The 16831-nt window shown below is 35.1% G+C and overlaps 1 protein-coding gene across 21 annotated transcripts in view; it reads left to right on the top strand.

The window, feature by feature from the left end:
• The window catches only part of LOC140138118 (CUGBP Elav-like family member 2), a 229497-nt gene that overhangs the window by 107881 nt on the left and 104785 nt on the right, over positions 1–16831 (top strand). For all 21 annotated transcript variants that reach the window (XM_072160020.1, XM_072160040.1, XM_072160019.1 and 18 more), the window contains one exon: positions 9602–9855. In XM_072160020.1, coding sequence (XP_072016121.1) covers positions 9627–9855 — 229 coding nt within the window. In that variant the 5' untranslated portion in view covers positions 9602–9626. The remainder of the gene's footprint in view (positions 1–9601; positions 9856–16831) is intronic.

The following is a 16831-nucleotide window of genomic DNA, read 5'->3' on the forward strand; positions in this document are numbered from 1 at the left end:
ATGAAAGACAACCCTTTATTGAATCTTGTAGATTGGGATTCATTTTGTTGTGATTAAAGTTGATTTATTTATGTGGCATATCTAAAAAAACAAAGAAACTGAATTTTCTTGATCTTTTAAATGCTTAATGCATTTTTTTAAAATTCATCTTGTATACTACCACCTGTCTTTACCAACATCTCAATAGCACTTCAGGAAAGACCATGGAATAACCATGACAACAGTTGCTGTGGAGATACCATCAACTAGCTTTGTGTGTCCTTGGTGTGTTGCATGCGTTTCTGTCTGTCTGGTTGTAGTAATTACTATGTTTGCCTAATTAACAATGTGATGGTAGTAATCAATTAGCATCTGGTCATCTACTATAGATTATGATTTGTGTGCCTACGTTTTATTTCATGACAATGTTTTTACAGGTAGTAGAATATCAAATTTTGGTGAGATGTAATGAATTGATGACGAGTTGTGTAACATCGAGAATACGGTCTTTGTCTACAAAATATTGAAGCATATTGGTGTTGTGTTGTCAATTCCTCTTCTTATCAGATTTAGTTACCACATATCAGTGATGATTACCACTGGTGTGTGAGAGACCACTTTGGACAGCAAACATGATTTATGCGACGATTAGATTACCAACCTTATTACTTTTTTGTCATATAACCTAAATTGAATCGCTAGTTCTAGTAGTAGGCATATCAGTTTTCTTGAGTAATATTAGTGTCTAAATCAAAAACTATATCAAAATTGGACATTGGATTTTTGAGGTTAATATAGTTGTCATGATGCTGGAATAGTACAATACAAATGATTTTAAGGATTTATGTAGCCATATTACAAACTAATATGAGACAAATGTTTTATTTCTTTGTTCGATCACATCATCATTTCCAAACATTAATATGCCTTTAATAGTTTGAATACTATGTGAAATGTTAATTCTATTTCAAATAGACAGAGTTTTATTAAATATTTGATTTTTATTTGCTCAATACTCCATAACTTTAATGTTCTTTATGTCAACATTGTCTCAGCCAGTGACCATGTATGTATTCAAACTTCATGCCATTGCACACAAGTATTCTGACAGAAGAGAAATATTTGCATCTGATATCGGCAGAATTATATTTTCAAATGTCTCTTTGAAAAGATAATGTTTATACAACCTTTCGGTGTGTCATTTCATTGCTGGGTGAAGTGAAGGTCATGAAAATAATGCATTCTGCATGACTGATTTCGCACTGCCATTTTGTAAAAATAACCATATTCATTATAATAAATCTACTATTAATTATTATTCTATATCATTTATAAGATGTCCAAGTAGGGTCAAGTCAAGATAATTTATTATTTTACCCTGCTTTAAATAGTGGAATTTGTGATGTTATAAAAAATTGTCAAAATGTATAGTGCATTAATTAACATTTTGAGGTTGATTTGAGTTTGAGCTTGATTGACTTTATTAGTTATTAGTTATTAATAATTAAAATTCTGAAGGTCATTTGTTAATATTATAAGCTATACATGTAAGGATTGGCATAGATATATGTACCATATTTGACCTAATAAGTGCCCAGGTACTTACAAGTCATCTGAAGGGGCACTTAACCCCGTGAGAACTACCTGCCTATTGGTCAAAAAGAGGTTTTCATTATCAATTGGACCAATCAGCAACATTATTAGAATAATTTCACCTCACAAAATAAATTGGTGAATTATTTGCAAAGCTCTATTCTGATTGGTGATTAAAATGAAGATATCATGTAACTGACCAATCAGAAGCAATGTTAGATTGGCAGGTAGTGATCAGGGGGTTAATAATTACCATAATATGTAATATGTGATGCGATCAAGCAAAATGAGTTGTTTGGTGAGAAAAATCAAAATTCAGTTTTTCACATTTTATTGTTTATGCTATTTTTTCAGAGCTTTATTTCAATGAAAACTTATGACAACATTATATGACTTAGGATTCCAGAAATATGGTCATTTTAATGTTGGTCAGAACAATAGCAATAGCAGTTACAGGGTACAGACCATAGTTTCCAAACATCAAAATTAAATATATCTCTGTAGGCTAATCTCTTCTGTGTAGCGTGGACGGATTTATCTTGTAAATTCATTTGAAGGTACCATTACAAGTACCATTATTAATGTGTAAAATGTTAAAATTTAAATTAAAGTTAAACTTTACGATCCGTAGTGGGTCCCGCCAAGGTCAACCCACAATGATATGCAATGACTTGAGATATGACCTTTCGCCAGCAAGTTTGATGATCGGGCCACAGCTGCTTCTATTTTCTGGATAACAGTCCCCAATAGAAATTGTCCGTTAGCCGTTATTCTCCGCTATTACTCGGTGAACAATTTCACTGGAAAAATTCTGGATGCTCAATAGAAACACGCTAATAGATGCCAGTTTATAGTTTATCAATTTGTTTGTACATATGTGGAGGAAAAGGTATATTCTCAGAAAGTTTGCAGTTACTTGAAGATATTTTTGATAATACTGACTGACATCACTGCATAATATAAAAGAATTAAGTATTTCAGTTGATTCCATTTTGCGTTTGCGAGTTAAGCATGATTATGAGTATTTGTACACCAGAACGTAATTCAAATTTGATGATATTTTTGTTAAATGAATTAATCTGCAAGATTTCTTTTGTACATAAAGATTATGTAGAGGTTTCCAGTGGTATAAAAATCTTAACTTTTTTCAGAAAAGTGGGGGATGAGCCTGTGGATCACGAAATGCCCCTTCAAGTTTAAACTTCTAGTATATTGTCATTACAAGTAGGCTGAAATGATTCAGATAGCTTCCTGTTAGGAAATAATACATTGTTAGATTTCACATATAGTGCTTGTATTTGATATCAATTAAGATAGTCCATATCCTTATGTTTCAAAACCTGGTATGGAAATAATTTTTTGTTGCCATTTTTAACCCAAAGTTAGTTATTTTCATGTGAAAATGTACATATTGCACTGGGAAATATATTTTGTGCCCTTTTCTCTGGAACAGTACTGCATGGGTGCAAGTAAGATCCAAAAACATACCTCAGAAAAAACATTACGTTCAATGTCCGAGCAGTGTTCCAATCTCATGTCCGTTTTGCTTACAATTTTGACTGTTGCCACATTGAAATAGGCAACCGTTGTCTGCTGTGGGCATCCAGTTGGGTCCCATTGGGGATATATGGGGTACACTTACTAATGGGAAGAAAGAAGGGAAAACTATAATTTGTAGTGTTTGTAAACTTTGAATCAAATCATCAACATTTTGTTTGCAAAGCTTATTCCATCAATTCTGATGAGCCATGTGGGCTTGGAAGGGAAAGCCGGTAATGCAACCAGACACAAGGGAGTTTATAATGTACAATCTTACAAGCCATATTCCTATTCCCTCTGCCTTACCATCTTTTGTATTAAAAGTAGAGAGACGATATATTCTTTTTAAAAAATTTAAAAGACAATAGGGCTGTCATACATAACAGGATGTTTGGGAATACATGTCTTGCAATAGAAATTTTTGCACTTAATATGTTTGGTGACAAATAATAATCCGAGAACTGCTTTGTTTCTGCAATATCCGTATCTTTCATGAGAAAATCTTTTTGTATAAAAGGATTTACTGACAGAATTGTCATAATTTGTGTTCAAAAGTTAACTTTCTAAATGTTAGAATATTGTTTTTTTCTTCCGAGACTACTGAGCAATTTCCTAAGGCAAGATTAGCACCCTCTGACATCAAGCACTCATTATATCGCTTCCAGGCTGACATTACTTATTAGAAGTGGACACTATACAGTTCATAAAATATACATGACAGCCACAAGTATTCCCAGTATATAGCCATAGGGCATGTGTACAGCAAATGACCCCTGTAGCGTTATTAGTAATGGCAGATTTCCTGAGTGTCTTGCTCTAACGGCATGGAGGTGTCATAAGCTTTGAAACCTGTGTGTATATGCTTGTCTTCAAATCCATGTCAAGAGTCATCCGGTACGCTGAAAATGAACTGTAGGTGGGTGGCTAAAAGCCCGGCTAAAAGCTGCTGAGTGAGTCCAGTTAAAAAGGATTTAGCTGAGCGTTTTCCATACAAACACAGGATGAAATCCAACATGCGAAAACTGTCATAATAATCAGAAGTGATTAGTAACAGTTTGAGGTATTCGGGCACGTGGGGAAAATAGTTTGAGGGATAAATGGGGAATGTGTGATAATATTTCTAGAATAATTAGAAAAAATATTCATCTAGCATTATAAATTTAATTACCAGGCTGTAAAGAATGTTTGGACTTCCATGTATATACCTTTACTTCTAAGAATTTCAATGTACCTTAAACCAAACTCTCCAAGCTTGAACCTTAATTGAATGATCCAACAGGTGGAATTGATTAACATGTCATTAGAACTTGACCACTAATATTGTCATTCAGGATGCTAATTAAAGTCTCTGTCTCTATTCAAATGTATCTTTTAATTCGACATTTCAAAATTTTTACCTTCATAATATAATCTACATATTATATGTAGAATCTACATAGAAACAAGCTCGAGAGTACAAACAAGGCTAGCCTTGTTTTAGTAATTGTTGAGAGAATCTGTCCAGTTTATGAGCTAAAAAACCCTTAATTTGGCAATAGAATAACAAGACAAGACAAGACCAGGCTGATTTCAGTTCCTGTTTCAAATTGGCCTACATGTACGAGTAATGGAGGATATCAAATGAAATATGGCTTAATTATGCAGCTGAGTGTAAATACGCAAATCAAATATATACCATCTGTCACTCATACTTCTGGTAAGAATGAATTTATTTTACGGATGATTCTGAATGTTTCCCTAAATCAACAGCAACAGTTCTGATGTTAGCTAATAAGATGGATATATCCTGATGATTTGAATTTTTGATATGACATGTTAAGAGTCTTATTTGCTAATAGAAGTTAATGGATTGAAAGGTTGTATCGCAAGTAGTGCATGCTTGAAATGGAATTGAACCTGAAATCATTGATTTAACCGCCTCTACAATGAGATTCAATTACATTGTAAGTTGAAGAATTGCGTTTCTAAGCAACTTTTTATTTAAAGCCATATTATAACATTTCTTTAAAAATAGATAAGTATTTATTCTCCATAAAATGTTAGCTTTTACTGTCAGATATGTCCCCTTTTAATTTTGAGCCGAACAAGTGAGGTAAAGCAAAGAAAATGGGAATTTACTAATAGCGCCAATGCATGTTACTCCAGCGGTTGTAATACAGTACGATCCTCTGGCGTGTGTGTATGTGTCCAGAACACTGTGTACGTAGTACTGTGTTATGAACAACACATACGCATTTGACTAAAATTTCTATCGTAATAATAAAATGACTGTTCCGACGATTTATTCAAAATCACAGATTTTGACAAAACTACAGCACCTAAAGTCTTGATTTTTGCAGAGAATCTTTGTTTACTAAAGTACATTACAATTGTGTAAAAACCTGAATTTAAAAAAAAATTGAGGGCATTCTTCTCAGCAAATGTTTTAATATGGCTTTAAGCTTGATAGTTGGTTCTGGTTTGGGAAAGATACTACAAGCGTACTTGTTTGTTGACTAAAGTTTACAATATCGTCTACCCAGCTGTTTAGTTAAACTTTCCATGCAATCTTGCAAGTTACATCCGGCTTTTTTTTTAACTTACTCCCACTAATGCAGTGATGGAAGTGAAGACAAAAGGTAAAGAGATAGACAGAAATGTACGCCTATTATCCTGACAAGTTTTCCAAACTAGTTTTTGTGTCGGAAGTGTATTTGTCTGGAGTGATTTCCTGAGGAGGATGCACATCAAATGTGGCAAAACGATAGATTGAAAGATAGAGTAAGCAAGTAATAATAGTCTGCTACTGCTTGGGGGATTTAATGAGGTATAACGGATAGTGAAGATGAAGTTTACTCATGTATAATTAGCCATCTATCTATCTGTCCATCTCAAATAGTCTGTCAATTATTACTGATTCTGTCAGTGGGAGTGAATTCGTTTTACCTAGTATACTTGTAGTGAATACTGGTCTTGTTTGTGAAGGAGGCTTCAATAACTTTCACATAATACTTCCTTTCACTTTGGTAGTTCGGTATAGTATGACCATTACGTTTCCATGATGATATAAATACTTCCTACGCATAGCCCACATCTGGGGATTTCCCTCTGTACATCCAAGATGCTGCCTGATAATGGTATTAAATTATTCGCTATGCAAGTTTTGGATGAATTTAAAAACTGTTTATGGGAGATAATTAATTAAATGTTTTCCTTGCCTGTATATCCAAGATGGCTGCCATTATTGCAAGTTGCAATATTCACCTTTTTGGTAAATCCCATAAGCCTTCGCGAGTACACCTAAGAACTTGTCATGTGATGTCACATTGTTTGTCGAACATAATTACTGCACTATGTAAGTTGGCGTGATGTCAAAAGACAAGTTCTTAGGTGTACTCGCAAAGGCTTATGGGATTTACGAAAAAGGTAGTGAGTAGTTGTAATTTTGGTTTAGATTTTGTGATTCAATTGATGTATTTTGCCACACTGGGATAAAATTGACCATATTGTTGCAAGGGATAATTTGGTTCTTTCTCATTTGTTGCATTTTTGCATAGTATTAAGAGACCCAAAATACTTCCAGTAAGTATTGTGCTCGAATTTTTCGTAAGATTGGATTTTCAAATCATTTGCAAACTTAACTGCGAAAAATGTATCAGTACTATGACCTTTTCTGCATGTGATGTAAATAGGAAGCGATATAATGGACCAATGGTAAGGGAAGTATGGTGCTAGGAAGTTATCCAGGAAATTGATACAAAAGATACAACATTTTGCATTTACAAAGCCAGGACTGTAGAAATCCTGGGTGCTCTGATGAGGATGATGAGGAAACATGTATTGTATAGCAGTATCATATTCTCTTCTGATATCAATATTTTCCATATTAAGTTGCATCTAACAGCGATTTTTAATAGGGGGTCATGTTACCATTAAGCATCATTTTGTAGCTCTTAGCCAGGAAGCAAAAATGTGATTTGATGGTAGCTAATGAAAAATGTTAACATGCTATCTTTTAAACGTCTTCTTCACATAGATTTTACGAACATAGTTATGCTTCATAAAATGTCACCCGACTGAGTGAAAGCTTCAAACCGGTTAGCTTATTTTGATACACTTTTAGTCTTTCAAACATTGTAACTATATACATAATTTGTATAAAATGTCTTCTGCCTGATTCTCAAGATTAAATTACACATTTTTTCATTGTATATTGTTTTACGCAAAAAATGGGGAATTCATTTTAATAGTGATTAGTCTCACTACAACTTAAAAAGTCAGGCAGCTATCTTCAGTAGATAGCAGTTTTTTAGTTTGCCATTATCCCTTTTTGTTTATATTTATAAAAGCGTGTCCATAAAAAGCTTTTGTGAAGGTTCACAGAAACATGCTGTGTATATTATGCATCCATGTTATCTCCAGCATATAGCACTATATTGCTCTTTGTTTCTTTCCTTCGCATATATTGAAAATAGTGATCAATATTACAGACACTTGTGTGTTGTATGCAGCCAAGCTATCCCAGGACAACGACACTATTACCCATTTCACCATCCTTTGATAACCTTTGTCCACAGTATTTAATGATTTTCAGAAACATTTTAACTTGAAAGGGTGTCAATCAATTCTAGCTCAACATGTTTGAATTACAGGCATCCTAAAATTCTCTCCACTAAATGGCAGGTTGGTTAATTCTTGTCTGTAATGGGCTATTCTGGTTAAAATCTCTACACCCCCTATGGAAGACATGACCTTAATCTCCTATACAGGGGATGTGAATTTCAAAGGGGGTTATTGAATTGTTGACTATACTCAACTACACTCACTGGGAGATTAAGGTCATGTCTTCTATAGGGGTGTGTAGATTATAATTGGAATAGCCCTTCTAACAAGACACTAGCAAGTCATTCGTCACTAGCACTTTTATACGCCTCACCATGTTAATATTCAAGGTACAGCAATACTCATCTTTGAGGGATGCACTCTACTCAATAAAGATGAAGATGAAGTGTGATGATCAGTTTCATAGCAATTGTTTTCTATCATATATAGCTGTATACAGCCAAGCTATCTTCAGTAGATAGCATAACTGTTTGCTGATTATATGCCCTGTACAACCTTTTTCCATAGTGTGTAATGATATACACAAATATGTTACAAAAAATATTTTGCAATAATATTGTGCTGATCAATTTTAGTCACTTTACACTTGTTACATGAATACAGCAGCCTAGTTATCTTCAGTAGATAACACCATTGTATTTTTATTATTATTATTATTATTATTTTAGAACCATTGTAAGTGTATATGATTTTAAAAAGTTTTTTTTTAAATTTATTTTGCAAGTGCAACAGTCAATTTTAGTCTCATAATATTATGGCATAACTTCACAGTCAAGCTGTCTTCAGTAGATAGCACCATTAAATACATTGAATAATATTATTGCTTTCCCATTTCAAAACCTGTATGTAATGATTTTTTCAAAGATTATAAAAATATATTGCAAGTTTGCTGATCAATTTTACTTACATTATCTTCAGTAGACAGCGCCATTTCAAGCCCATTGTTTTGCATTTCAGAACCTTTTCCATATCGCTAATGATTTTTAGAAACATTATTTTTGCAAGTCTGTCAATTTGTACATAAATAAAACAAGCAAAATATTTTCAGCGGATAGCGCCATTGCATAGATCCCCATTGTTACTCTTTTCAGAACCTTTTCCAATGTGTGTAATGATTTTTACAAAGATTTTTTATTTTACATTGCCAGTGTGCCAATCAATTTGCCTTTTACACATGTTACATACAACTGTCAAGCAACCAGCTATCTTCAGTAGATAGCTCTTATTGCATACCTAGCCTGACTGTCCATTATTTACTCAATGCTGTGCAGTGAACTCTATGTAGCAGGATGTCTATGTTAGTTTAAGATGGTCTATGGATGATAGCAATAATGTAATGCTAACATGCAAGTGTCATGAAAACCTTTTCAGTTTTGTAGTAAGATGAGACCGTAAGATGTGATCCTGGGGTGATGAATATGGGACAGCGTAGTGTGAAATGTGTACATTTTGCAGCGTTCTTTTTCCTGGAATTTAGCAGCAAAATGGTTGCGACTTGTATATTATATAAGTTGTATCGTGCAATGTCCCATTTGATAAGAACACAGATGGCAGTATTATGTGAAAAAACACTTCTAGTGATATCTATATAGAAAAATAATTTGCATTTTCCTGCTTTTTGCGTGTTATTGAACATAATGGATCTGTCTAATGGCTGAAACTAGTTCAACCTTCCTACTTATGTGCTAGGGGACTAAATACTTGATATTGGATTTGGCCATTTTCTTGTATGATTATGAAAGTGTAGTTTTCTGCTCCACCATTTCATTGTAGTATGCTTTTAGTTTCATGTATTCAACCAAGTTTTTGTGTGGAATGAATTTAGATTTAAGGCATACAAATATGTATCTTTGTTAATGTGTTCTGTATATTTGTTTATATCTTGCAGATAAAAATATAACCACAACAGAAAAATGAATTCACAAATGTTGGAGCAGCCGCGTGGGCTGTCGCCGATACAACACTCTCTGCAACCCCCACCCCCACACCAACAACAGACACCAGACCCTGATGCAATCAAGATGTTTGTCGGTCAAATACCCAAAGCCATGTCAGAGGAAGAGCTAAAGGAGATGTTTGAGGAGTTTGGCACAGTATACGAGCTAAATGTACTACGAGACAAAATAAAACAAGAAAGTAGAGGTAATAAATCTCATCTTTTTCTCAGTGTTTGTCTCAAAATGATAAGTACTGGTACCATGTGAGTCTCAGTGGCAATGGGCTATTCCATTTAAACTCCACACTACCCCTGTAGAAGATTCTGGAAATATCTTTCACAGAGGGAGTTTGCATTTCAAATGGAATGACCACATTAGGCAGCTGCATTCAAAACTCACCCGCCCTTAGTGGAAGATTCAGGTTGAATCTTTGTCAGAGGGTGTATGAAATTCAAACGGAACTGCCTAATGTGTTCATTCCATTTCTAATACATACTCCCACTGTGGCAGATATTACCAGAATCTTTCACAGGGGTAGTGTATATTTCAAATGGAATAGCCCAATTCAATGTTCAATGGAAGATGTGCATATGTAATGTGAGCATAGACAGAAATGTGACAACCCAAGCCAACAAAACAAAGACTGTAAAGTTAATTTTCAGATTTTAACTCTTTTTGAAACTGGCCCCTGGTTGTGACTCTAAAAGCAACATTGTCATCATTTTGTTTGGTTTGGTCATACAATATTGCATATCACATCTATAATAAATGTAGACACTGACTGCCACATAAATGGGTACAGTACTAATCAGTTTGAGGTGAGCCTGTATGTGTTGTTTTCTTAGAGGCCTACAAGTTCGAGAACCGACACCGCTTGTGCCAAATTGATTGTTAGCAATGTATGGGCACTCCTGAAGAACTCAAATGACTTTGGGCAAATGTAAATCCTGTATAAACTGAGCTTAACACAGACTCTTATCCTACTAGACATCCTAATCTTAAAGTGGGCTCTTCCATTTGAAATCTATACACCCCCTATGGGAGACATAGTTACCTGAATGAGTCATTCCAGTTGAAATCTATAACCCCTGTGTAGTATATTAAGGTCATATTTTCCATAAGGGTGTATGGATTTCAACTGGAATAGCCTAATAATATTGAAGGATTGGCACAGAATGATATTCTGCATCAGTAAAGAGATTCATTTGGTAGGATTGTTGAAATCATAAACTGGTATTTTTGTTAGCCAAATCCAAATAGAAATTACTCACGAATCTGAGAAATTACTCACGAATCTCAGTAATTTCTATTTGGATTTGGCTAACAAAAATACCAGTTTATGATATTCTGCATCTCTCGGAGACCAAGTCATTGGATATAACTCTATGATACACATAAAAGGTGGCAACACCATGCACAGCTTTCTAAACATATGTTGCATCAGAGAAGGAAGTAATAATTTTGTCCCTTAAGGTTATTAATTATTTTAAACTGTTGTGATTTGGTAGTTCACAACATCTTATGAATGGTAGTGAACTTTGGCAAAAACTGCATTGCTCAATTCATAGCGAGCGTGTAGAAGAATTAAAATATCACAGATATACTTTAATAGGTACTGCGGTTCTTGAGTTACGTTGTAAAGAGGGCTGAAACAACAACACTTTTGTAAAACGTACATAACTCATTAACAACAATAAATTAAGCAAGTTTGCAAAGTATACAATTTGTAGAATGAACTTTTGCAAAACATCAAGGTATTAATTTTCAATAATATATTGATCTAGATAATAAAAATCGATGTTTAGGTTGCTTCGACCAACAATACCTCGTCTACCCTTAAAGTTGACGGCCTTAATACAGCAACACACATAAAAAACATTGTTGACAACATCATTGTCATGGCAACAGCCTAATGGTTAGTTGTTTACATTCACATTATTTCCATGTACAATTGTGCATCCATCTAAAGATATCAAGTTTCGTGGAAAATTGCATTTTATTTGTCTGCTAATTACGCACAGGAGAGAAAATAGCAACTATAGACAGATACAAACTGATTAATGCTGAAATGGATAAAATAATAAGCACAAGAATCTGCACCTGGGTCTTAATTTACAAATAAACCGCATCAATGAAATAAAGAGCAAGCTTTTGATGATTAATAGGGAGGGATTAGTGCCCTATCAGCAATAGCTGCCCTATAGACATTTGACATTTTCTGCATTCTGTATTGTACAAATCTTAACATATGGCACCAGGCAGCTATTACAGATGGGATTTTTTTACACTATCATCTTGATGTGTTATTTCAGCATTTTCACAGTTTATTTTGACTGATTTTTCAGAACTGAAGGTCAAGCACGAGTGGCAAACACTTGACACAAGGTTGCGGTTTTTTCAAATAGCTACTCAATCAATTTAATTTTTCATTAATATACTGCCTATTTAACAGGTACAATATATATACAGATATGAATATCACACTTATCTCTAAGTGAATTTCAGGGACAAACTATTTATCTTTTTTGAAAACATCGTAAATACTGGAAACCAACGAAATGTGGGCAGTACTATTTTACAATTTATGGTATAGGCTAATTTGCTAAGTTATGAATTGCTGGGAATCAACATTATATATATTCATAAGGTATTTGATGACTGGATCAACAAACTACAAGATTTTTTTACTGTGTATTATACACATGTCACTTGTATGACCCACCCATGACCCCCGGGAGTGGTGAGTCACTTTACAAAGGTGCGTCGGATTTAACTATACCATGACCCACATGTGCGTCTAAACAATGACGGACATTTGCCGACAATGACTGAGCCCCTCGTCAAAATTGTGACCTTTTATGTTAAGGATTATGACTGTCCTCATGACGAAAAATTTGACTCACCATTTAGGTATTTTTACTGACACTGATGCACCTAACCATTGACGCACCTAGGTAAAGTGACTGACACTGACGCACCCCTCGGGGTATGTTGTGACGCACTATATTGAGTAAATGACTGTACCCTGCGTCACTGATTGGTTGGTAAATGACCCAACCATGACGCACATCCCCCGGGGGTCCTAGGGTGGGTCATACAAGTGACATGTGTATTAATGGTGGCCAATTAGTGAATATATGTGGTTGTGGATACTGTTTTACAGTAGTAGACATTTGTTTAACAATCACGCACAAAGTTATTTTGTTTGGCTGGGTTAGTAAGTTGGTTTATTTCAAAGAAGATGTGTGCAGTAAAAAACAGGGATGTGATTCTTCGGGATTTTTCCTGATTTCAGGATTTTTTGTGGCCAAAATGTATGCAATTTTATTTATTTATAGCCTGTTTGGGGGGTATTTTAGACCAATATCAGGCTGTTTTCAGGATTTTCTACTACTATCAGGATATTTCACAAGCTTTAAATCACACCTGAAAATACTTAATGGTGAGGGTGGCCCTGCCCATATTAAATAATATTTGAAACAGCTTTAAGAGATCATATAATGTATAATCCCTACTTGATTGTATAAGACAAGCCCATTCTGGTTATTATTCTTCTAAAAAAAGATAAGATATAATAAACTGATATCATTTACCTGTGACAAGTCACTTGAGCATTGAATGCCCTGACCGGCTTGTGCAATTTTGTTTGGATAGCCATTTTTCAATCTGATTAATTTACGTCATTCTACTGATGGAATATGTGCATTAATATCGCCCATATTCAATCTGGAAAGTTAGGATCGCTGGATGAATTATGTGGATGGTGTGAAATGATATCGGTGTACCATTAGTGATAATAGAGTCAACCCTATCTGCCTATGTTTCATATATCTTGGTTAGCTTGGAGACACAGCATGTGGTTGGGTTTCTGCTCGTTTCCATCGTCATTACAATAATGTGGCACCAAATGAGCGTAGCCATCATAATGTGTTGTCTGTTTCTAGCTTGGAGGATTACGTTAGAGGCTCAAGGTACACACAATCAATTACTCAGACAAGACGTACTGCATTGGCTTTGGAAACCCCCTAGGTTCGGTGAAGCGTGGTTAGTTTTTCTGTTAAAAAAATGAATCCTTGCCATCATGCATCCATAGTGGAAGTAGGGTAACAGGATTGGCGGCTTTCACAGGGATTTGCCGTTTTGTTACCTTTAACGGTGAATTGGCAGGGTTGGGTTTATAATAAATGGTTGAGGATGCATGCAATAGATTTGATTATGAAGATACAGGCCAAGGTATTAACCTCCAACAGCCTAAGGGATTGATTGTTTGGTTGTAGCATAAAAACGAAAAGAGAGACGATAGAAATGGCTAGAATAGAATAGTTTAGAGACTCGATACAGGGAGACAGAAGACAGTATAGTATTTGTTGCATAATAGTGGGAGGTGAACGACACTGATGTATATTCATATTGAGTAAAGAAGTCCATAATTGCAGGCACGAGGAGTTGGGGTGAATTTACAATTGTCTCTTAAGGGAATATGAGGTGGGCAAATCGCACTAGAATATGGAAGTCCATAACTTGGGGCATAGATAGTGGTTATGCATGCATTTTTTGTCAGCACAACAGAATGGTTAGTGAAATGCAAATTTATGTTGAATTTTATTTTAAATCATTACAGATTGGAACAAGAATATATTTGTTGGTTTTATTTGCTAGATTGTGTGACAACAAGCTGGTTTATATACTTTGACATTTTGTTGAGCTGAGATGTTGAACCCTTTTGTTCTGTAAATTGGTGATCCATGCCACCCTTGTTCTGAGAGTTAACTTCTGATGCGAAGAAAATAAGATAATACTGTTTTGGCCATGAAGTAAATTTGTGCATCCATGTTCTCAAGCTATATCATCTTCACATCAATTCATCAGTAAGATATGGCATTGAAACATCAAATTTCCTGCTAAGTAACGTGTTGCCATTACCACAAGCTTGTCAAGGTTTGTGACACGTAGATGCGTCTCTTTGCTCCTAGACTAGACATGTTTTTGTGGGGCACACTAGTCCGGTATATCACATAGTAACAAGATGACTGCAGCCAATTATAGACCTAATGCATTGTGGCGTTTGTTTCGCTCCCACCTTGGTTTTATTTTTTTACCCAAGTCGGCATTTTGTATAGCATCCCACAGTTTTAACAAATCACATTGAACGAAAGTACTCACCAGGTGAAGATCCCTTACCCATGCACAGCTGCCACACTGATTTTTTTGTGGGGATATATTTTTCACATTTCAAAGCTATTATTTCTTTTTAAACTTTCTAATTTAAATTTTGCATAGGTATCTAGTTGAATTCATATTTTTTCTATATCCTGATTAACTGTTAGGGGGGAAGATTTTAATAAGGGCGAACAATTAGACTGTGAAAATTTCTTTTTTTCGGTATATCTGTAAAGGAAATAGAGTGTTAGATTGCCTGGGCTATGACTTCTACTATAAAGTATAACATAGCCAGGTCTGATTTCTGCATATCTTACTAGGTTTCTATAACTCCCTATGGTGCAAGATGAGCGCATTAGAACATATTAAGGGTGTGCACATCAGCTTGTAGGGAACGTTTGGAATGAGTGTATATTGATTAAATCAAGGTTATAAACGGTTTGTGCTTACCTACGTAGTACGTTTTAGACACTCTGTAAATAAAAAAGGGGAAAAAAAGATAAAAATGGCAGGATATGCAGGGTAATTTTCCTTAACCCTAACCCTACCCGTGGTTTTGTGCTATCGGAAGGGAAAGAAGGAACGAAAAAGGAGAGAAGATGAAGAAGAAAGTCACTTGGCACCCCCGGGATTCGAGCCTGGGACCCCTCGCATGCCATGCAGAAGATCCCCAGCATGTAGCTACACAGGTGACTGTGGCCCGGNCAACGATTCCCTGGGTATATATGACTTGGTCTGATTGCGTCATCAAGTCCCGTGGAATGCATGCACGCAGAGTGGTTTTAATAGTGAGCTTTAGTGAGTCCTAGTTGGGTTAGGGTTAATCAGTCTGAGAGATACTCTTGATCCAATTAAGACCTCACTTTTGAACTCAAATCATAATAACATCATTTTATGGCCACTTTGTCCAAAAACATGTCTGAATCCTGATGATAGGACTATACTATGCTTTACACAAATGATATGGAAAATGACGCATTAATAATGGTTACAAATTTGTAACAATCAAGAACACCTGTTTAGCAGTCATCTAAAGATAATCAGTCATACGTGTATCAAAGCCTCAGCAATCAGTTATCATTTAAGTGCTATTCCCTTTTAAGTATAAATTAGAGCATTAAACATTTTGGTGGAAAGAAAACACTGATTATGTAAATGTGGTTCTTGATCAAGTATAATCTTTGCCGGAACAGTGAAAAGCATATCAAAATGCACACACACACAAACATCTGTGAGGAACTTTGTCTTGTACTAAAGGTATACACCACTACAGTTGTATGCAAGTAAAGTGAGCTAGATAAATCAGTTGCAGATTGCCCTTTAACAGAAAAAAGAAGAAAAGCTGACACATGGGAGATGTAGATAAAGCCGCCCAGAGATGAAAATTCTGCTTGGATTGCAGAACAAATTTCAAATCCAATAGGATTTTATTTCCCAAGTCAATCAGCCAATTGAAATAGAGGAATAAAGGACGGCAGATAACAGAAATACATTTTCAAGAAAAGAGCAGAAAATTACATTATTACCTTGTGCGTATGAGAAAATTTGGAATTGAATAGAAGATGATTATGCTCTGTGATATTAGCACGAAAATGAAAAAGAAAAGAGGAGCTTGTTGTATGGCTTGCTTTAATGACATTTTGGTCTGGTTATGTGACGTTGGCAAAGTGTCACCTTGATATATTACTGCATTATAGCACTTACAATTTGAGGGATGGAGACATACCTACACGCAAACAGCTCCCCTTGCTGCAAATATGAACTAATTCATCTCATCAAGGTTGTGAAAGATTGCATTATTGGCGCTCTGCTGCTGCCAAGAAGGCATATTTCTATACTGACATTTAGGTGCAAATTATATGAAAAGATGTGTGTGCGATAGACTATGGAAAAGATAATTTTATGACAATTTTTGCTTAAATGTTTGAATTTTTGGTGCAAAATGTTGTATCATGCAAATGCACCTTCCCAAACTAGGGTCCTTGGTATACAAAAGCTTATCTGTTTGTAGTTTAACAGTT

This window comes from Amphiura filiformis, chromosome 17, assembly GCF_039555335.1.
Source record: "Amphiura filiformis chromosome 17, Afil_fr2py, whole genome shotgun sequence".
Classification (NCBI taxonomy): domain Eukaryota; kingdom Metazoa; phylum Echinodermata; class Ophiuroidea; order Amphilepidida; family Amphiuridae; genus Amphiura; species Amphiura filiformis.